General features: G+C 32.2%; 2 protein-coding genes across 2 annotated transcripts; both read left to right on the forward strand.

The window, feature by feature from the left end:
• Window positions 1-89: 89 nt before the first annotated feature.
• On the forward strand, window positions 90-8,411 carry LOC134728298 (serine/threonine-protein phosphatase alpha-2 isoform). The gene is made up of 7 exons (XM_063592864.1): window positions 90-369; window positions 1,875-2,006; window positions 2,509-2,739; window positions 3,462-3,566; window positions 4,589-4,812; window positions 5,363-5,497; window positions 6,082-8,411. The coding sequence occupies exons 1-7, from the start codon at window positions 315-317 to the stop codon at window positions 6,184-6,186; spliced, it is 987 nt and encodes a 328-aa protein (XP_063448934.1). The 5' UTR covers window positions 90-314; the 3' UTR covers window positions 6,187-8,411.
• Window positions 8,412-11,033: 2,622 nt separating this feature from the next.
• On the forward strand, window positions 11,034-18,277 carry LOC134727337 (cytochrome P450 2J2-like). The gene is made up of 4 exons (XM_063591715.1): window positions 11,034-11,385; window positions 13,565-14,074; window positions 15,249-15,686; window positions 18,093-18,277. The coding sequence occupies exons 1-4, from the start codon at window positions 11,049-11,051 to the stop codon at window positions 18,275-18,277; spliced, it is 1,470 nt and encodes a 489-aa protein (XP_063447785.1). The 5' UTR covers window positions 11,034-11,048.
• Window positions 18,278-21,017: the final 2,740 nt, after the last annotated feature.

The following is a 21,017-nucleotide window of genomic DNA, read 5'->3' on the forward strand; positions in this document are numbered from 1 at the left end:
ATAAAGTTATTAAATATGAGAAATTCTCATTTTACACTTTCATAAAGTTTAATAAAATCTAGCTCAATAAAGATTTAACGTTTGCTTTTTTCTACAATTTTGTTGTGAATATAAAATATAGTCCCTAATATTTAATGTAGTTAAGAGCCGAATTACTACTCAATGCGTGATAATTTCATACGCATCTTGACGACCGCCATTTTAATACTTCTCAAATATTGGAGGGGGATCAAACAAAATCCGCAATCATCCGGCTGTTGGGGTCATCTAAATTTTTGAAAACATCGTAGACCTCAGGACAAGGCTTCTTTGTAATGGCAGACACTGATAAATTAAATATAGATAGCATAATAGCAAGATTATTAGAAGGTAAGTAGTAGCTTCCGTCCCCAAACAATATATTTAAGATTCTCCGTTGACTAGGTGGAGAATGGAGATGATTGCCGGATAGTTCATACAGAATTAGCAATGCAATTGAAAATTGTGAAATTTGAACTTCTTATTAAAGTATAAACCCGTTGTTGAGACACGAAATCCAACAGTTTCTGAAGTATTCTTAGTCCAAGAGTTCTTGCAAAGAAATGCACCTGTTGACACAGGTCTGCATTATCAATGGTACATGTATATATATATTGAGTCATAAGTCATCACTTAAATTTAAAAAAAAACAGTTGTATCTAGTTAAACTGTTTGTTATGATAGGCTTTCCTCTTTATGTGTTACTGTACTGGGTAGGGAGGTCAACCAAATATCTATACAGAGTGCATAACATTAAAAATATTGAATTTCTGAGGAAGTGGTCTAGTGTGTCTCATTGGGGTCCAAGCGTGAAGCAGGATTGCCAATTTTTTGTAAACGTAACACATGAAAGTCAAATAATGCCGCAGGGCTGTCAAGATTTCATGAAGCAAATGTGCGCGATTTGACAAAGATTGAAAAGACCTAAGAGATAAAACAATTCACCTTATCGCTTATCCCGGCTGACCCGGCCGCTTGAACTTTTGACGTGAACAATTTTTTTTCCATTGTGGCGTCAGATGTTTTGTTTTCAGAAGTCAACTTTTTACGGGAACCTGTGTGATATCCAGCAACGGCGGACACATATCGTTAAGGTGTATAGATTTAAGGAAAATTTCCCAAATAAGACATAGACATAAAGCTTTATGTAGAGTTGGTATAAGCATGCAAGTACAAACATAAGCTCTGAAGAGCTTTTGAAACCGACATAACAACAAATAAAACAAAACATACATATCGAGTCATGCACACATCCAAATGAGCATGAAAACGCATGAACTTGGCAGTACTGAAAACGTGAAATGAAATTTAGTGTGACACTGGAATTTACATTAAAATGAAAATTGCTTATGTACATAGTGTTGGTGAGATACAGGAAGCTGATAAAATATTTAGCGGGATCCAGGATCAAAACAGCCCAATGAGACCCCCTGGTCAAGTTCATAACAACAATTGCTATAGCGCTGAGTTCAGTTTTGACTCTGGGTGCTGAAAATATCAGTACATCAGAAGGATAATAGTCCTCTCGCATCTTGGGTACATAGACCACAGGCACTTGTTTCTATCTATGGGAATGTTTACTAGCCATATAAATAAAAGGTGGCTAACATAACTTTTTGTAGGTTTCAACTGTTTTACGAATGCTTATTCTAACCTTTAAGTCCATGCAAAAAAATCCTTATATTACTTGTATACAAGTCGATTCATTTAATATTTTGTTTAACACAAAACAAATTTCATATCCCCTACAGTGTTCCTCTTCATGGTAAGCTTACTATAATTCACTTAACCATGACAAAAATTTGAAATACCAACTTTTCAATGTATTAATTATCGAACAAAATATTTTTTTATAGTGAGAGGATCAAGACCAGGGAAAAATGTACAACTGACAGAATCAGAAATAAGAGGACTTTGTCTCAAGTCTAGAGAAATATTTCTAAGTCAACCAATTCTTTTAGAACTAGAAGCTCCTTTGAAGATATGTGGTAAGTGGAATAATCAGAGTTTATTATTATAACCTCGAGAAAGGAAATGGGGAATGTGTCAAAGCGACAACATTCTGACCATAGAGCAGAAAACATGCATTATGCATTGAAATTGTGCATTGAAATGAAGGTTATTAATATTTAAAAACCTTACAACAATGGGCCTGGCTTATTCACATGAAAAGGGTCACAATTCTTTAATTTAAACACAGACTGAACCATGTTTAAAGAGTCTTCCTACAATTGCATTATTGCTTCTGGTTAAATATATAAAAAATTGTGTCTTGTAAATAGTTGTCAAATGTTTGATATATTTTTCTGAGCTGAATTTTAATGGTATGTTCATATATATATTAGGAAGAAATAATCAATTGGTTATAATGTTTCTGAATATTTTGTGTGTTATTAATTTTTTGTGTAGGATTCTGAATTTTATTGTATTGTATTGCTGTACATATAACTTATTTTACATTTATTTAAATAATTAAATTTCTCGTTTTAGGTGATATACATGGACAGTATTATGATTTACTAAGATTGTTTGAATATGGCGGGTTCCCACCAGAGAGTAACTATCTCTTCCTTGGGGATTACGTGGACAGAGGAAAACAGTCACTGGAAACTATATGTCTCCTTCTGGCATATAAAATCAAATACCCTGAAAATTTCTTCTTACTCAGAGGCAATCATGAATGTGCTAGTATAAACAGAATCTATGGATTTTATGATGAATGTAAGTGAAAGGATTGTTTTTCATTAGAAATTAATTCAACTTGAAATGTATAATAAGACTTAGAGAATTTCTGTGATTGAAGTTTTTCGGAAAGCTGATTGTTTCTAGACACCAAACAAATCAAATTTAAATGCACACATTAGTCTTGTACATTATTAGTGCTGCAGGAATTAAAACAACATCCTCAGAAGAATATAACTTTTACTGAGAAATGTCATACTTTCTATTTAGACATTAAGGTGTGCATAATATACTACATAGGGACAAACATAATGTTTTGTATTATTGGTAATGTTCTGGATATGAAAAATAAACTAAAGTTAACTAGAAGGAGTGACAAAACTACCTAGCCTCCGCAACATTTTGTTAAAGTATTATATTAGAGGAGTGGTTAATGGAAAGATATTGTTTGAAGGACACACTGAAGCAGTCTGCACCAAAAACCTTTTAAACTACTAGTCTGAAGACCAATATTCAGACATTTTTCTTATTGGGCCATACAAAGTTTTACAAAAACTTACTAGTCAAAGTGTAATTTTACTAGTCTGGGCCATCGGAGTAGTGGCCGCTAACGGTGAAGACTGCTGAACTCAGTCTTACTATTACGAAGATTTGTCCTTGGGTATTTTATTATTTAAAAAAAGTTCATCTATTGAAAATATTATGAACACTTTGATTTGTTGAATAGAGATTTTTTAATAATAATGTATTGTTCATTTTAGGTAAACGAAGATACAATATAAAGCTGTGGAAAACATTCACCGACTGTTTCAACTGTTTACCTATCGCTGCAATTATTGATGAGAAAATCTTCTGTTGTCATGGAGGTAGGAATATTTCATTGCATCATTTGCATGTCATTTTATTTGTTGTCAAAAATAGAAAAAATCTAGATGAAAAATGACGAGAAATTCTTGTGTAATGTCATTGAGTGTATGTGGATGTAAAGCAAAGAACAGTTGCCATCTTATTAGCAAAATAATGTATTTCTAACATTCATTTAAAATTCATCAACAAACAATCAGAGATATGTGATGTTTTTTACTTGTTGGTGGAAATAAGTTTTACAATCTCTGCATACATATTGTTTATATACCACGACAGATAATTGTTTATTTTATAAGCAGTTAGAAGATTAAACATATTGACTTGTGCTGGGAGATGCCAGAAATTTCTAGTTGCCACTATCATTGAATAGAGATCTGATGTCGAAACAAGCATGTATGACATGAGATGTGTTGAGTACCCACTAGGCAGGCTTGGTGACATATCTGTCATGAACTCGATTTGTAACTTGTAAGAAATCTTGTTCAAAATATATAAATTACATATTACCTTTCAGTTACTTCAAATATTGCTGAATTTGATTCAACCACAATTTTATATTATGAGATGGCTTCACAGATAAACAGGTCTATCTGAGGCCCTAATTATATTATAAAGATCATAAACTTGTTGAAAAACTAAAAGTGCATACATGTTACGTACTTTTAGTAAGTGTCTTCTGAAGTCAATGGAAGACTGATACTAGTTACAAGCATAAACATCAGTTGTATAAAAAATTCAGAGTAAAATAACAATGGTTGTCAAATCTGAACATGATGAATGAAATATTTGCTATTGTTATTTTAAGCAAACAACAATCAGTTGTGCTATGACTATTTTATTCTAGAATGTACAATTGTATTAATAAGTTGAGTATATCACATTTGTGTGGTTAGGAAATTCCAAATAAAAAGTACAAACTATTCAACATTACAAAATACCACAAAAACTGGTTCCTTTATCAAAAGATGAACATTTTTGTAATACACTGTAACTTAGATCATTCATTTTGGTTTATTTGTAGGTCTGAGTCCAGATTTACAATCTATGGAACAGATCAGAAGAATAATGAGGCCTACAGATGTACCAGATCAGGGATTATTGTGTGATTTATTATGGTCTGATCCAGACAAGGAAACAATGGGCTGGGGAGAAAATGATAGAGGTGTATCATTCACATTTGGTTCAGAAGTTGTTGCTAAGTTTTTACATAAACATGACCTTGATCTTATATGCAGGGCTCATCAGGTAAGTCACAAACCTATTTCATTAAATGATATTTATTTCTCAACTCTTTCAACAGACTTTAATGGCTCATGATGTAATTCACTACTCTATGTAAATTATAAGTGGTTAACTTGCAAAACTATTTTTTTAGCATTTGGCTTGTTTTGATAAAAAGTGTATAGTAGCATAAACTATATAAAAAAAAAGAAGATGTTATGAATGTTGATGAGTCTATTATAGGTCACAGCTTAGATTTCTGACATTTGAAAAAATCCTGATGCACAAATTTATGTTCTGTAATGCAATTAACCAAAAAGAATAAACAGTTAATGTACACCTAATAGATACATAAATAAACATCACAAAAACTGAAGCTCAATTTATTGTGGGGATTTTAATGGCGATTGAAATCACAGTATATATTGAAGATCATGTTAATTTGCCTAAAGTTATTTCATGTATAATGTTAGAATTATTTTTAAAGCAAAACTATTTGATTGTAAATTATATCATGAAAGTAGTCATTTGATACTTGTCTCTCAAAGTTAAATTTATAATTGTTTGTTTACAGGTAGTAGAAGATGGATATGAATTCTTTGCCAAACGACAGCTTGTAACTTTATTCTCTGCTCCTAACTATTGTGGTGAATTTGATAATGCAGGAGCAATGATGAGTGTTGATGAAACTCTAATGTGCTCATTCCAGGTAATGTTAAATCTAAGTGTTCATTTTATCATTTATATAGTATGCTCTTTTTGATATTGTCATAAAATACAATTTATGCATCTCAGCACTTTGGAAATTCTACAGACTTGATACTTGAATATTTACCTGTTTGAATCCCTTTGAAATTTTCAGTACAAACAATTAAACTTATTTGCTGATAATTCAACCCTTTTTCTAAGAGATGTTTGACGGATTGTAAATGAAAAGGATTGCCAGAATCCCAGTTTTCCTGGTAAAATTTTGGTTCTAAACCACTGAACAATTGCTACTTTGACACAACAAACACAAAGTTAAGAGTAGACACTATACTTCTATAATGCTTTATGTACATGATTTACAATTATAAATCCATTGTATGATCTGCTTACATTTTTGACTGGAGTATACAAATGATATGCTCTTTCCTTATTTAAATTACTTTTAATGATTATTAAAGAAAACAATGTCATGTTGGTAAGATTGTCTTTACTTGTCTTTAGAAGGCATTCTTCTCTTTAGCATTGATACTGTTTATTATTTAAGAATATTGAATAAAATGAAAATATATATCTAAATTTTTTCAGATTTTGAAACCAGCCGATAAGAAGAAATTTCCTTATGGTGGATTAAATGCCGGCCGTCCAGTTACACCACCAAGAGGACAGGTCAAAAGTAAAGGGAAAGTGTAATACATTCAATAAGATATGGATAATAAAAAACAGTGCTAAATCACTGTGAACATTTTAATTCAGTGGAAACTTTGTTGGAGATCTCGATGGAAATTATTTCAGAGGTCAAATTTTTAAATATTTCGTGAGTTTGAAAGCTCATTTACATTAAAGTTCTTTAGGCCAAAGGCAAATAAATTGTGTGTATGTGTGTGAGCTCCATATTGAATGATTGCCACTTTAATTTACAGTGAACAATGTTGAACCAGTCAATTCTAATTGCAGTTATAAAGTAACTTTGAGCTACAAATTCTTATATCGTAATCGATTCATTTGTCATATAAATTTGTTAAGGAAATTGTAACCCAAAGTTAATTCTCATGAAGTGATTGTGATCTGATTTGTACATTCTTTTTTTGTGTCCAAATATTTATTGAAAGCATTTGATGTACAGTGTAATATATATGTCATATATTGTAAATCTACAAATTCTGAAATTATGTGTTAAATTACATTAAAATTATATATTGTAAGAAATAGTGTTTGGTTATAAAAACATGCCTGTAAAATTGTTGTAAATTTGATTTTTACAAAGTAAGTAAACTTTTGGTAAGCAACAGGTGTTTTAAAGATTTATATAATCTAGATTAAGAAATGGGTAAAGGGAGGTAATTCAATATTTTTCAGACGTCAAGATGTAAATATTTTGTGTCCATGTCCTGTGTATATAATTTTACGTGTAAATATATTTCTCTGAGATTAAAACAGAAGAAATGTAGAATATATCCTTCCCCCTCCAATCTTAATGATGATAATTTTGTACATTTCTTCTGTTAAACTTCTATATTTAGCAACTGTAATATCTCAAATATAAATTGTGAACATAATTTCAATATTTTGATCCTGTTCAATTTATTGATTTGATTTTGCTCTTCCTGACCTAATAAAAAAAATCTGAAACCTGAATTCAATTATTTAAACTGAAATATGTATTTGTTTACTATAATCATACTTAATTCACAGCATAAAGTAGCATTTAATCTTAATGGCTGTTTTTCTTTAATTTATAAGAAAGTGGTATCATAGAAATGGGATTATGAAAAAAAAAGTTGTGAAATGTTAAAAGGAATTCACAGGGTTCAAAAGAATAGAAAAAAATACAGTTTGTTACATTTTGCCTCTACAAATTGGAATTTAATGGTAAAGTCTTATCTATTCACCTCATTTTTCAAAGGCTTATAATATTTGATAATTTAATGGTAATAGTATGTAAGAAAATATCTTTTTATACTTTTTATAATTTGCTTGCAAGCAAAGGTACATGTATCTGTGGTAACAGTAAATGACAGGTACAAGAAACATAATAATGATGATCAAATTATGTTGAATATGATAAAATTAAGAAAAATAAACGGAATATCGAATTATTAAAAATATCATGTATCATCTATACACAAGTGCTAAGAGTGTATGAAGATTGCTTATAACTGTATAATGTTTATTTTAAATCTTAAAAAGTTAAAATATTATAACATTCTTGTCTGATCAAATTTCTAGCTTCATCCTAATACTATTTTTGAACTACCATTAGACGACCCTTTATTTAGGCGATTTAAGTTTAAGAGGTTGTCCTGTACTATTTTTTATTGGAAATTCTCATTAGAAATCTGTGGATAGTAAGAAATAGTACAGGATTTATTTCATTTAGTGTTTCATAGAGTTTGTCATGGTAGATTCTTCTGTAATGAATGTCTGTAATTCATAATGGCACCATTTTTTGTGGCATACAAAGTACAAGTTATACTTAGAGAATTTTAAAAAGAAAAAAAACCAGTTTATTTCTTCGCATGTCAAAACTTGCATCGGTGTGGTAAAATTTCATCTGCTTTCCAAAAAATTCATCAAGACGTCATAAATTAGAAAGTTGTGATTTGATTGACTTTACTTAGCTTATATTAAGATATAAAGTATTCCTTCATTACAAATTGCTTTCTTTCAGGTGTAATATGCATTCCTAAATTCTTAGACTGTTGCATAACAATGTTACTTGTTGGTTCCTACTTTATTACACTTGAGGTCATTGATTGTGTGTAGATTTTAATCTTTGGTGTTCTGACTGTTACCTGTTTTAATTTCAAAAACTTGCTATCCTGTCATTGCCTTTGTTTAAATGAAATATAGTTTTTGTCATGTACATGTAGATGCTATTGTGTATAGATACAAATAAATTTTGTAAAAAAAAATTACATGTCTTTTTATTTTGAGTTCCGACACACTGCTCAGGCGGAAGTTGTTATATCCTTTGTGGACTTTATTGTCAAATTATCATAGATGCTGGTTTAGTTGCCTAAGTGTCAAGCTAGTTATTTGTTGCAAGGAATCACTTTGGTCCTGTTGTCCAAGTCATGTTTTGGTTCAACTTGTTTTGAATCTCTCCTTAGGAGATTGAAATCATTTTATGGAACACATACATGACTTATGATGTCTGTGCTTGCTTCGGCAGGTGCATTAAAGATAAGATGTTTGGATGATGGGGATCACATTCTATAAGTTTTGCACACAGAACAAAAGCATGCAAAATGCCAAAGTTTTATTTGAATGTAGTGTACTCTTTGTTATTGATGGTTGACAAATTTCTGACGTTTAAGTGGAGTTCTTCAAAACCAATATAGTGAACTAGTTAATGATTTGTAGACCACAAAGGTGCAACTTTCATTGTGTCATTTTGATTAATGGTTGGAATCTAAATACAATTCCATAGAGTCCAAAAATGTGCTATTCAGATAATAAACATAATTGTTTCTGTAATAAGGGAAATATAATCATTTGAGGATTTGGAAGTTGTGCTGCAACTTTCTCGTCTGTTTATTATTTATTTAAGTCAACTGAGAATGTATTGAATAATGAGTGCTCACATCTGTGGTAACTTTTGTAAAGATTGTTTCTACGAAGAATTTTGTATGAATAATGTTACCAAACTTAGACATTGAAATTGAAGATTGTATCCATCTGTTCTACTGCATGTACTGATAAGCATGTATTTATTGGTCTGTTCGGAAGTTTAGGTAGATTGCAAAAGAGAACTTGGCATCAGTCAGGATAAATGTATCATATTTTACTAAGTCTTATCATATGATGTGGTGAAGAAATTTCCCGAATTGTGTGATTTCAATATTACATAAGTTTTCTTGAAAAGCTATAAAACAAGTTGAGTAACAAAACTGAAAAGTGCACCATCTGGAATTGTCTCGCCAGTCTTGCTACATTGTACTAATAATGAGTGAATTTTTATGCTATAAATTGAATATAGTTGTTCAAAAAGTACTTGGAAACACCTATTATGAAAAATTGAATAAATACCAATACTACAAAAATGAGGTTAATGTAAGATGAACACTGCCGTTCACATTGTATGGCATTCTATCGATCCATATGCAGAATATAGTTGACCTTTTGCTAATAGTTTCTGAGAACAGACAAAACCTTGGTAAAGTAATCCAGGTCAGTTAACACTAGTACTGCAAAGACGGACATTTTCCCCTAACATTCATTCCATACACAAAATATAGATCCATTCAGTAAATGGACATTGACCAATGAATTATGAAAGTGAGTTTAAGGTCATATGACACATGTATACATGACAAGAATATTGTACACCAAATAAAAGTTTATACATACAGAAACTTTGACATGTGCAATCATGTATGGTAATACAAGTCTTTACAAAGTTCAAAAATGTCTACATTCATCTAAAAAGCTAACCAAACATTTGAACAGTTTCACTCCTAGAAGTGAAGTGACCAATCCGACAAATTTCAACTTTAATGGACCACCCTACCTCCAGGCTAAATGGTGGCTTTTTGGAAAGAGTAATGTTTTTTTTCTTTAATTTTTGCCTGGTTGTAAAAACGAAATATGGAACTTTTTTTTTTAAATAATGTTAGAATTTTTCTCTAGTATTTATAATTCAGTTCACAAGATGTTATAAAAGGTCAGTAATTTGATATTGTTCAGGTACCGTCCAACCGAATTTGTCCGATTCTGGTCCGATTTGTATCTTTCTACAAAACGACCGACTCTGTCACGGCAGCGTCCCCATGTTACCGAATGTGATCTGACATAGACATGATAGAACAGACAGTGAACCGACGCTGACGGAAGATATCTACTGCATGTGGTGTTTTTGTCCGACCAATCCAGACCATTCCCGATCCGTTAGTACCTGTTACAAACGGATACGACTTCGTTGACATTTTAGATCAATGAGGGTGGTCATTCCATTTTTTACGTTTTCGTCTTGGCGCGGTCTGATCTAAAACGGCAGCCATAATCTGTACTGTGTACGATTATAGGTCGACGTTTTATTGAATTTTTCGCCAGCAGCACGTACATACAGCATGACTTTGTCGTATGCACACCAGAAAAAAGGTGGTGATCTTTATATTATTTTACACTTTTACGAATTTATCGGGCCCCGGAAGTTTCGTTTTAATGAAAAAATTGACAAATTAATGAAGTCTTATCGAATTAAACATTCATTTCTGTATCTTAACAAAATACGCTTTGGGAGATCAGAGATTGATGACTCTCCTGGATTAGCTTTTTGTGTGGAATTACATATGTTACTTTATCATTTGTTTCTTCTATTTCCTCATTTTTTATTATTATCTTTTTTTTTAAGTGTTAAAAGGGGGGAGGCGTAAACATGGTAAACAATAACAATCAAATGACATTGAACTATAAACTAAACCCTCAAATTGAACTGCACCTTGAACTTGTCGAGATATGATGAACAAAAAATGACCCCAGGTAAATAAAGTATGTCATATAGATATTATTAATTTCCGTTTATTTTCTAAATTTAGACAAATCTTGCATAAATGATGGTAGTAGGTGTCGGTACTATTTTGGTGGCATTGATAGTATTTCTGGTGACGTATTTGTTGATGCGAAGTAGAAGACCTTCTGATCTGCCACCCGGACCCACACCACTTCCCGTTTTGGGAAACCTCAAATTAATTTGGGGAAAAAGTTTACTAGATGTTGCAGCAACATTACAGAAGAAGTATGGTGATATATTTAGCCTATCTATCGGACCATATTGGATGGTGTTTATAAACAGATACGATGCACTGAGAGAAGTTTTTGTCAAACATGGGAACACATTTTCAGATAGACCGGATGTCTGGTACCTAAGAGAAGTGAAGAAGAAGAAAGGTAAGGTGTATATTAGTTCATGATCAGTTTTAGACATAGTAGTAGAGTACTGATCCCATATAATTTTATTGTTGTACGAACTTTGAAAGTTATTTCTAAAACCTTCATTTATGCGAGAAAAGAAATCCGCATATATATTCGTCATGTGTTTATGTATAAAACATATTATATTATTTGGCATAACGTGTTGGAATTTTGGATCCTCAATGGTCTTCAACTTTGCACTTGTTTGGACATATAATTATTTTGATGTGAGCGTCACTGATGAGTCTTATGTAGACGAAACGCGCGTCAGGCGTACTAAATTATATTCCTGGTACCTTTGATAACTATATTATTCGAGATACTAGTACTATTAAAGGCTTTTCTTATCCCAGGCACATATATTACCGTAGCCGTATTGAGCACAACTCTTTGAAATTTTGGGTCCTCAATGCTCTTCAAATTTATATTAGGTTGGCTTTCAACTATGTTGATTTGAGCGCCACTGATGAATCGTATGTAGACGAAACGCGCGTCTGGCGTATGAAAAAGGGACGACAGATACCAGAGGGACAGTGAAACTCATAAATCGAAAATAAAATGACAACGCCATGGCTAAAAATGAAAAAAAGAAAAACAATAGTACACATGACACAATCACAGAAGAATTAGCAACACGAACCCCACAAGCTAAGGGTAAGCACATCTTGCAACCGTCGTGTTGCTTATGTGATTACAAATCCGGTAAATAGTAAATTCGATAGGTCACATTCATGAAAGGGAAGGAGATTGTAGTTACGACGTTAGGAACATATCCGATATCATTTGTGAAACGGTTATTCCATAACGGTCAACCAGCTCGTGATGGCGTCCGTAAAATTTACGATGGGATGATTTTTCAACTTCACCATTTGAAACTCTTTGTTTTATAGTTTCCTAGTGAGCAGCAACCCTCTATTAAGAAAATCATAATAGAAAATGCAAGCACGGGGATATCGTATCAATTGGGAGATATATACCCGTATGCAGGTGCTGCTGGTATGTTGCTACTAAGAAATGGAAAGTTCACAATCGGAATGCTGAAATATTCTCTTTTGTTGTAAAGTTTTGTTTTCAACCGACCCTCATTGTCAATTTCTCGATGTCAACTTCTAGTCAAGATATGAGGCCGACTTAACTGTATCTGTAGTATCTTTTATCTCTAGTTCAATTGGATAGATGCGTTCAACATAGTCACCAAATTTTGAATTATTTAGTGAAAGAACATCATTTATATAGCGGGAAGTAGAGTTAAAGGATATTGCTAACTTTTAGTCCTTTTTCCTAAGAAATTCATGTATGAAGTCAGCCTCATAATGATAAAGAAACAAGTCGGCAAGAAGAGGGACACAATTTGTACCCGTTGGAATGCCGACAGTCTGTTGAAACCCCCATCCTAAGCCTGGTAATTTTATCTAGAATTCATCTACGGAAATTAATTAGAGCACTATGTATCAAGAAACATATATCACACTAGTTACTGAATCGGTTTGGTTATTTTGAATCAAAAGATTTTAAGTATGCATTTGTTTTGTATTTAAAGTTGAAGATTAAATAAAAGCAACAGTAGTATACTGCTGTTCGAAATTCATAAATCAATTGAGAAAAAACGGATTGTTTTGTATTGAAAGTTTAGGATTAAATAAAAGCAACAGTAGTAAACTGCTGTTCGAAATTCATAAATCAATTGAGAAAAAACGGATTGTTTTGTATTGAAAGTTTAGGATAAAATAAAAGCAACAGTAGTAAACTGCTGTTCGAAATTCATGAATCGATTGAGAAAAAACGAACCCAGGCTACAAACTCAAACTGAGGGAAACACATCAAATACTAGTATAAGAGGAGAACTACGATTTTGGGAGAAGACTTCATAAGTGTGATTAACTTGTGTCTCATGCCTTTTGCGCATTTACGCAAATAAAATATGTTTAAACTAACTACGATACAACAGAAATCCAACATTAAAATGTAACACACACAGAAACGAACTATCATATAACAATAGCTTTTCCTGACTTGAAAGAAAAGGTCTTATTGAAAAATCAGCTACGGAAATGATTAAGAGCACTGTAACATATACCGTTAGAAATAGAATCGGTTTGGTTATTTTTAAGTCAATGATTTCAAATTCTACGATAGATTTGTTTTGTTTTAACAGGTCTTGCTGCAGGATATCCATGGAAAGAACAGAGAGCTTTCACACTCAACCTCCTCAGAGGATTTGGATTTGGTACCAGGTCAATGGAATCCATTATAACAGAGGAATGTGAAAAATTTACTGAACTGTTAGCAGAAACTCAAGGGAAAGAATTTGCGATCAGCGGAGTTATTAATAAAGCTGTCTCTAACGTTATTTGTTCCATTGTTTTAGGAAAACGGTTTAGTTACGATGACCAAGAATTTGATAAATTTGTCAAAGTAATAACCGAAACAGTAGTCAATGAATATACGCCGAAGGTAAACATATTGCCGGTACTGCTGCGTATACCGAAAGTGAAAAGTAGATGTGATCATTGCATTGAACAAAATAATTTGATTAGAGCTTGGTTTCAAAAACAAATAGATGAACACAAAGAAACGTTGAAAGAGGACCACTTGAGAGATTTTATTGATGCTTACTTGGTTCAGATTAAGAAGATGAAGAGAGAATCAGACACTCAATTTACAGGTTTGTTCTTTGTTTGGGGTTACTTTGATGGATTTAAGCAGTTTCCAAATTTTAAGGTTTGTTTTTTGTAGGGGTTACTTGGATAGGTGTAAGCTGTTTTTATGCCTCACCTACGATAGTAAAGGGGCATTATGTTTTCTGGTCTGTGCCTCCGTCTGTTCGTTCGTCCGTCCGTCCGTCCCGGTTCAGGTTAAAGTTTTTGGTCAAGGTAGTTTTTGATGAAGTTGAAGTCCAATCAACTTGAAACTTAGTACACATGTTCCTTATGATATGGGATTTCTGATTTTAATGCCAAATTAAAGTTTTGACCCCCAACTTCACGGTCCACTGAACATAGAAAATGATAGTGCGAAGTCAGGTTAAAGTTTTGGTTAAAGTAGTTTTTGATGAAGTTGAAGGGATTAGTCACATCCACTTGAAACTTAGTACCCATGTTCCCTTTGATATGATCGTTCTAATTTTTAAAGCCAAATTTCACGGTCCACTGAACATGGAAAATGATAGTGCGAGTGGGGCATTCGTGTACTATGGACAAATTCTTGTTAAATGTTTAACCAAGACTAAGGGTATTTTTAAGTGTACTCTACATCGATTAGACTAAATTTCCTCACCAATTTGACAGTATTTTTTAAAAGAGTAGACCATGATATCAGAAGTGATTATAATTATTTAATAAAAAAGTTTAAAAACCCTAAAAAAAACAAACAACAACAACAGCAACAAAAAAGAACAACCTCCAATCTTTTTATAAATCACACTTTAGATAAAAATAGTATTTATCGCGCCAGTGTAAAGTTTTTTTATTTACAGAAATAGAAGTCACCCTAAAGATGTATACTAGTAGTTAAACATATAAGGCTTGAAAGAGAGGCGAAAGATACCAAATGGATTTTCACAAACTTTTAGTCGAATATAAACTGACAACGCTATCGTAGAAAAACGAAAAAGAGAGAAACTATAACTCGTATATAAAACACAAACATAGAACACTAAAGACTGAACAATACGAAACCCATCAAACAGGCGGACAATCTTAGTTGCTCTTCAAGGTTAACATTGCTAAGCATGTCCTGCTCCTAGAGTTGTTGATATAAGAACAAACCCGATGAAAAGTCTGCCAGAAAAGAAGGAATCAATAAATATTTCCTTTTTTTTTTATCTAATATAATTTCAGAGGAAAACCTTAAATATGTAATACTCGATTTGTTTAGCGGCGGAACTGAAACTACTTCGTCGACTATTGGATGGGCGGTCTTATGTCTTGTGAACCATCCGGAAATTCAAGAAAAGATTCGAGCTGAAATGCTGAAAAACGTATCCAGCGGACCTCCTACTCTATCTGATAGAAATACTCTTCCTTACTGTGAGGCAGTAATCCATGAAGTTATGAGAATGGAACCAATTTTACCGATGTCTATATCCCATACTGCATCAGAAGATACCGTCGTCAATGGTTATCGGATTCCTAAGGGAGCTATTGTTGTTCCAAATTTATATTCTGTAATGCATGATGAGAAAGTATTTCCTGATTCACACAAGTTTGATCCTGGAAGATTTCTAGATGGCAACGGAAAGTTCCATGCGCCAGAAAAGTTTTTGCCGTTTTCATTAGGTAAGTTATGTATATTCAGTGTTTTAACTTCAAACTACCAAAATATGCAACGGAAACGTAACATTTAATGTTTTCATGACAAAGCTTATATTTTTTTACTTTCTGATGGGTTCTAATGGTTTTTCACATCCAGCCGAATTTAGTTATTAGTCGGAAACCCGGTTAAAATAGAACAAAAGTATCGAAGTTCTTTGTTAGAGAAGGCGATACATTTGTACTGTAATGTTTACTATAGTGACAAACATTTTAAAAGTTAAAAAAAAAAACAACGAAATAACTACAATTTTCTTTTCAATTACGAAGTGTTTTATTTAAAAAAAACAATTTGCATAAGTTTTCAATTTATCTAGTACATAGTTAGCAGAACAATTAGATATCAAGTCGACGACATGGGTATCTTTCAAGTTGGATGAAAAAAAAGCATAACCTCCGATTATTTTTTTTTTTACAAAGGACGGAAAACATATCAATCTATCGGTTCAGTAATTTTCATGTCTGCCCTTCCATTATGTGACTCAAGAAAAAAATCCAAAATATGAGTAACAAAAGTATTGAAAGGAGAAAATCGAGCGCACCTATTTATGTTAGGGCGGGATTGAGTTGAATATTTTTTCTTGATATCGTACATATCAAGAATATTATTTCATACATAGTCTCGCTTCAGATTCTATCATTTGTATATATCAAAGCTACAGGTTGACTTTATAACATAAACACATCACAGTACTAAAAGATGCAATATGTGGGTGAAGTGAAATACCTATCCAATGAATCACAGAGTAGGTGGGTTCGAATAGCTATTTTTTTACTGAAAGTACTTGACGACAGTCTTTCAAGTTGGATGATGAAAATGCATATCTTCGAAAAATTATATTTTTTTTTGTGTGTGATAATAAGGGTTTATAGTCTTCAACCACCAAAAAAATCTAGTCTGCCCTTCCACGAAATATCTAATTAGATTTTTTTAGATTTTTGTATGAATTTTCAAAATTTCCACCTGATAACCGATCAGACAATAGTTTTAAGTTGAATCAATGCAGATAAGATCATTAACCTCATGCTTATTGGCTAGTTGATACATTTGTCTTTTTTAAAATACAACTAACATATAAGGATCGTAATGGTGCAATGTGGATAAATTTATCGGTTTCCGAGAGCAAAATTGGTAGGCTAGCGCGTCATTCCTACAATGGCTTCCATTTCTACGATTGTGAAAATGAAGTGGCGTTATGGGGAAGTAATTTTGACTGGTTATGTTTCAATACGAGAATGCTATTCTGAAACTTCACCTGTACTGGAATATAATTTAATATTCTCTGTCAGTCTTGTACATCCCCTACTCATATCATTGGTTTTCAATTCTCTTCAACTTTGTATTTTTTTACCTTTTTATATTTTTTGGTTCGAGCATTGCTGATAAGTCTTTTCTTGACGCAAACTCAAAATTTTACTCCTGGTTTCTATGAGAAATCTATTTATGCGAAGCACGAATATCAATTATATTATGCTCAATAACGTATAACAATTTTAAATGAACCTACTTTTTTTATTTTCGTGATGTAAACTATTATTTATTGTATTGATAACACGCCTCTGTGGTGATAATAGAGCAGATTTTGACCACACCACTGGAAAACATTGTCAACATTAGCTTTGTCTCGTTTTTGTTTTCAAAGAGTACAAAATCGACCGTATCACCCTCTCGAATATGAGTTAATTGAACTAAATGTTGTTTGATAATTGTCTTCAAAAAAGATTTTGAAAGTAACATACTATGCCATGTCATGTAAATATGTAACAATCATCCAGCGTATTCAGTAAAGCGCAAGCATGCTAAAGTGTCTTTGCGAAGGGTAATACAATAGATAAGCCGGGGATAAACCTCGTCTCGTTTGTAAAATTCATCAGACCTATTCTCTATTTTAGCGTATAGAATGTAATAGGCTCAGATAAACTTATAAGAATAATCCTGAATGTTCTGTTAAACATAAATAACATGAAATATAGCTTTTTTCAGCACCAGATGCGCATTTCTACAATCAATTTCTTCAGTGATGCTTGAGGACAAAATATTTAATAATTCTAAGTTTATTAAAAGAAGAAGAAGCTATGTAACCACACAGCTCTGAATTTTCATAAAAGAAAAAGGTAAAAACACAATAAATACTGAACTCCGAGGAAAATTCAAAAAGGAAAGTCCAAAATCAAATGGCAAAATCAAAAGTCCAAACACATCAAACATCATATTCATGACTTGGTACAGACATGTTCTTATGTAGAAAACATCGTTAATGATAAATTGAGGCGCGCTTGGTGTACATACTGTAAATCCTTGTATCTATGATGAGTTTGTTGATAGTCGTGTAGGTTGAATAAAATCATATCATCTTGTTTTTTTGTTTCTAGGTAAAAGAGTATGTCCAGGTGAAGCATTAGCACGGAATGAGCTGTTCCTGTTCTTTACTTCTTTACTATGGAATTTTAAGATCTTACCTCCAGACGGTCAATCACCTCCACCGATTGAAGGTAAACTTGGTGTGACATATGGACCTCTTCCATATAAAGTTAGATTTGTAAAATATAGAGACTAACATGTGCTTTAATAATGGAATATGTATACGACAGTAACGATTTACAGTACATGACAATTATGTTATTGGTAAAGACCTACTGCATACATTGTAAATAGTTATATTAACGGACATGCTTTATAATAAAAAGTTACGTATTAATATATTATATTATTAAACTATTCCTTATATTAAGACACTCTTTGAAATGAAAGAGGAAGAATTAATGCGGAGTTATTGCTTTCCAATAGAGTTATATTTCGACAGTGTTAATGTTACGATGTGTTTTAAATAGAACATTTATTTTATTTTCATAAAGGGAAGTTAATATAATCAGATATATAAAAGCAACATCAGTATTGTTCGAAAGTCATAAATCGATTATGAAAACAAATCCGGGTTACAAACTAAAACCGAGGAAAACACATCAACTGTGAGAGGAAAAAAACGAAACAACATAAAAACTAAAGTGCAAAAAAAAAACAAAAAAAAAACAAACGACAATGCAACATACACATAAACGAACTATTTGATAACAACTGCCATTTTTCCGACTTGGTACAGGACATTTAAAGAAAAAATGGTAGGTTGAACCTGTTTTGTGGCTAGCCAAAGATCGCACTTTTATGGCAATGTTAAATACAACACCAAACGAACAACATTACATGACAGGACTGCAATACAAAAGAACATTCAGGACAGAGAAATACACAAATAAACAATAATACATTTCGACATTCTAATAGTTATTAAAGAACCAGGCTTATAATTTAATACGCCTGACTCACGTCTCATCTGTACAAAATTCATCAGTGACGCTCAGATCAAAATAATCAGACAACCAAACAAGTATACAGATTAAGAGCATTGATGAACCAAAATTCCAAAAAGTTTTGCCAGATACGGCTAGGGTTATCTATACCTTAATAGAAAATCCTTAGTATTTAGAATAAGTATACTTTTGCAACAGTAAATTTATACAAAAAAATTACCATATAAATTATAGAAAAGAAAAGATTGGGGATATTCATCCATGACGCAAAATCAGTTTGTGCACAGCAATAACACCCCCCCCCCCCACAACAACACAGAAAGCAAAGCAACAACGCTTTTAATGCTATTATTCACATGTAATTACATAGAGTTGCAACAAATATTGCACTTCACTGCAAGTTTAAGATGACCATATACCGTTTGAGCAGAATATGTATTTCAATCATACTTTTTATGATGGTCTTTGGTAAAGGTATGAGCAGCGTATTGTATATGCATATTCAGGACATATGTACTATGCGTCAATAGGTAATCTTTTTAATTCTAGATAAATACACAAATAAAATTGAGAATGGGAAAGGGGGAATGTGTCAAAGAGACAACAGCCCGATCAAAGAGCAGACAACAGACGGAGACCACCATTTGGTCTTTAATGCAGCGAGAAACTCGGAGGCGTCATTAACAAAAATGTTAAATATTTCAGGGATAATAGTCGTCTTGCTAAACTCCGAAATATACACAAGAAACTAAAGTTAAAAATGATAAAAGACTAACAAAGGCCAGAGGATCCTGGCTTGTGACAGGCACAAAAATGTCATCCCCTAGCTTATACCTCTAGTCAATGTAGAAAAAAACCACACAACGATACTCACAGTAAAACTCAGTTCAAAAGATTTTTTAATTTAGATTTTATTGTTTTGATCAATTAAATCCGCTTACGCCTAATATAATTTTGTGAGGTAGACGAAATTGACCTTCAAACGATCATATTGACTTTTTTGCTCCAAAAGTAGGTAGATCGGACATATGTTGGCTTTTTTAATGACGTCTTTAGTTTGGGATTAATTGTAATAAGTATGTCCCTATGAGACTGAAAAATGTGTTGGTTTTTTTTTGTAAGATAAATGATAATTTACCTGACGTAGCCGTGCGTAAAGTGTATTTCGAAAAATGACTTGTTGATTGGAATAAAACGTCTTATTTGTAAACTTTTTCTGTTTTTCTCCGCAATTGGCCTTTAAAAAATAATCTATCTTCTGTGTATTTTGAAAATTTTGTGAAAATAGGAGAATTTGCAATTCTTACCTTTCATACCTATACGTTCATTGATCAAACATAACATGGACTCAACCAGTGTCCAGTTTGAAGGTCATTTTAGTTTTTTTGCAATAACGAATAAATTTAAAAAAAAAAAAAAAACCCCAAAAGTTTTGCTATAATTTCATAAACATGTCGTTCTGTATTGGTACAGTTTTTCGGTCTTTCATTTATGTATTTAAGGCCATACAAAGATTGGGCTTCAAAAGTCCACATAATTATTGACTTTATGCAGAAAATTCGTCCTTTTAAAACATAAAATGTTCCCAAAACAATGCGTTACTACAAAGTAAAATAATTTCTCAAGACACTACAAACATTTTCATTTCGGTTGGTTTAAAGTATTGTCAGAAAGTGCGTTGAGGGTAAACAGTGGTACAACAAACATCGAATTCCTCACAAAATAAAGTACAGATATGAATTACATGTATATATTTTGCAATTGACATTTGAAAACTATATCATACAAAAATTGTTCATTTAGATAAAAGAAGATATTCATTTAAAGAATACTATTTTATTACACATTTTTAATGAGAGGAAAAAACAACACACATACTTGGAAAACAGAATACACATATATCTGTTTAACTGTATAACACAGAGATACATCAATAGTTTCTAACATTTGTCTAAATTAATGATTTAGTCCATGACAATGTTCCAATAA

This window comes from Mytilus trossulus, chromosome 8 (assembly GCF_036588685.1).
Source record: "Mytilus trossulus isolate FHL-02 chromosome 8, PNRI_Mtr1.1.1.hap1, whole genome shotgun sequence".
Classification (NCBI taxonomy): Eukaryota; Metazoa; Mollusca; class Bivalvia; order Mytilida; family Mytilidae; genus Mytilus; species Mytilus trossulus.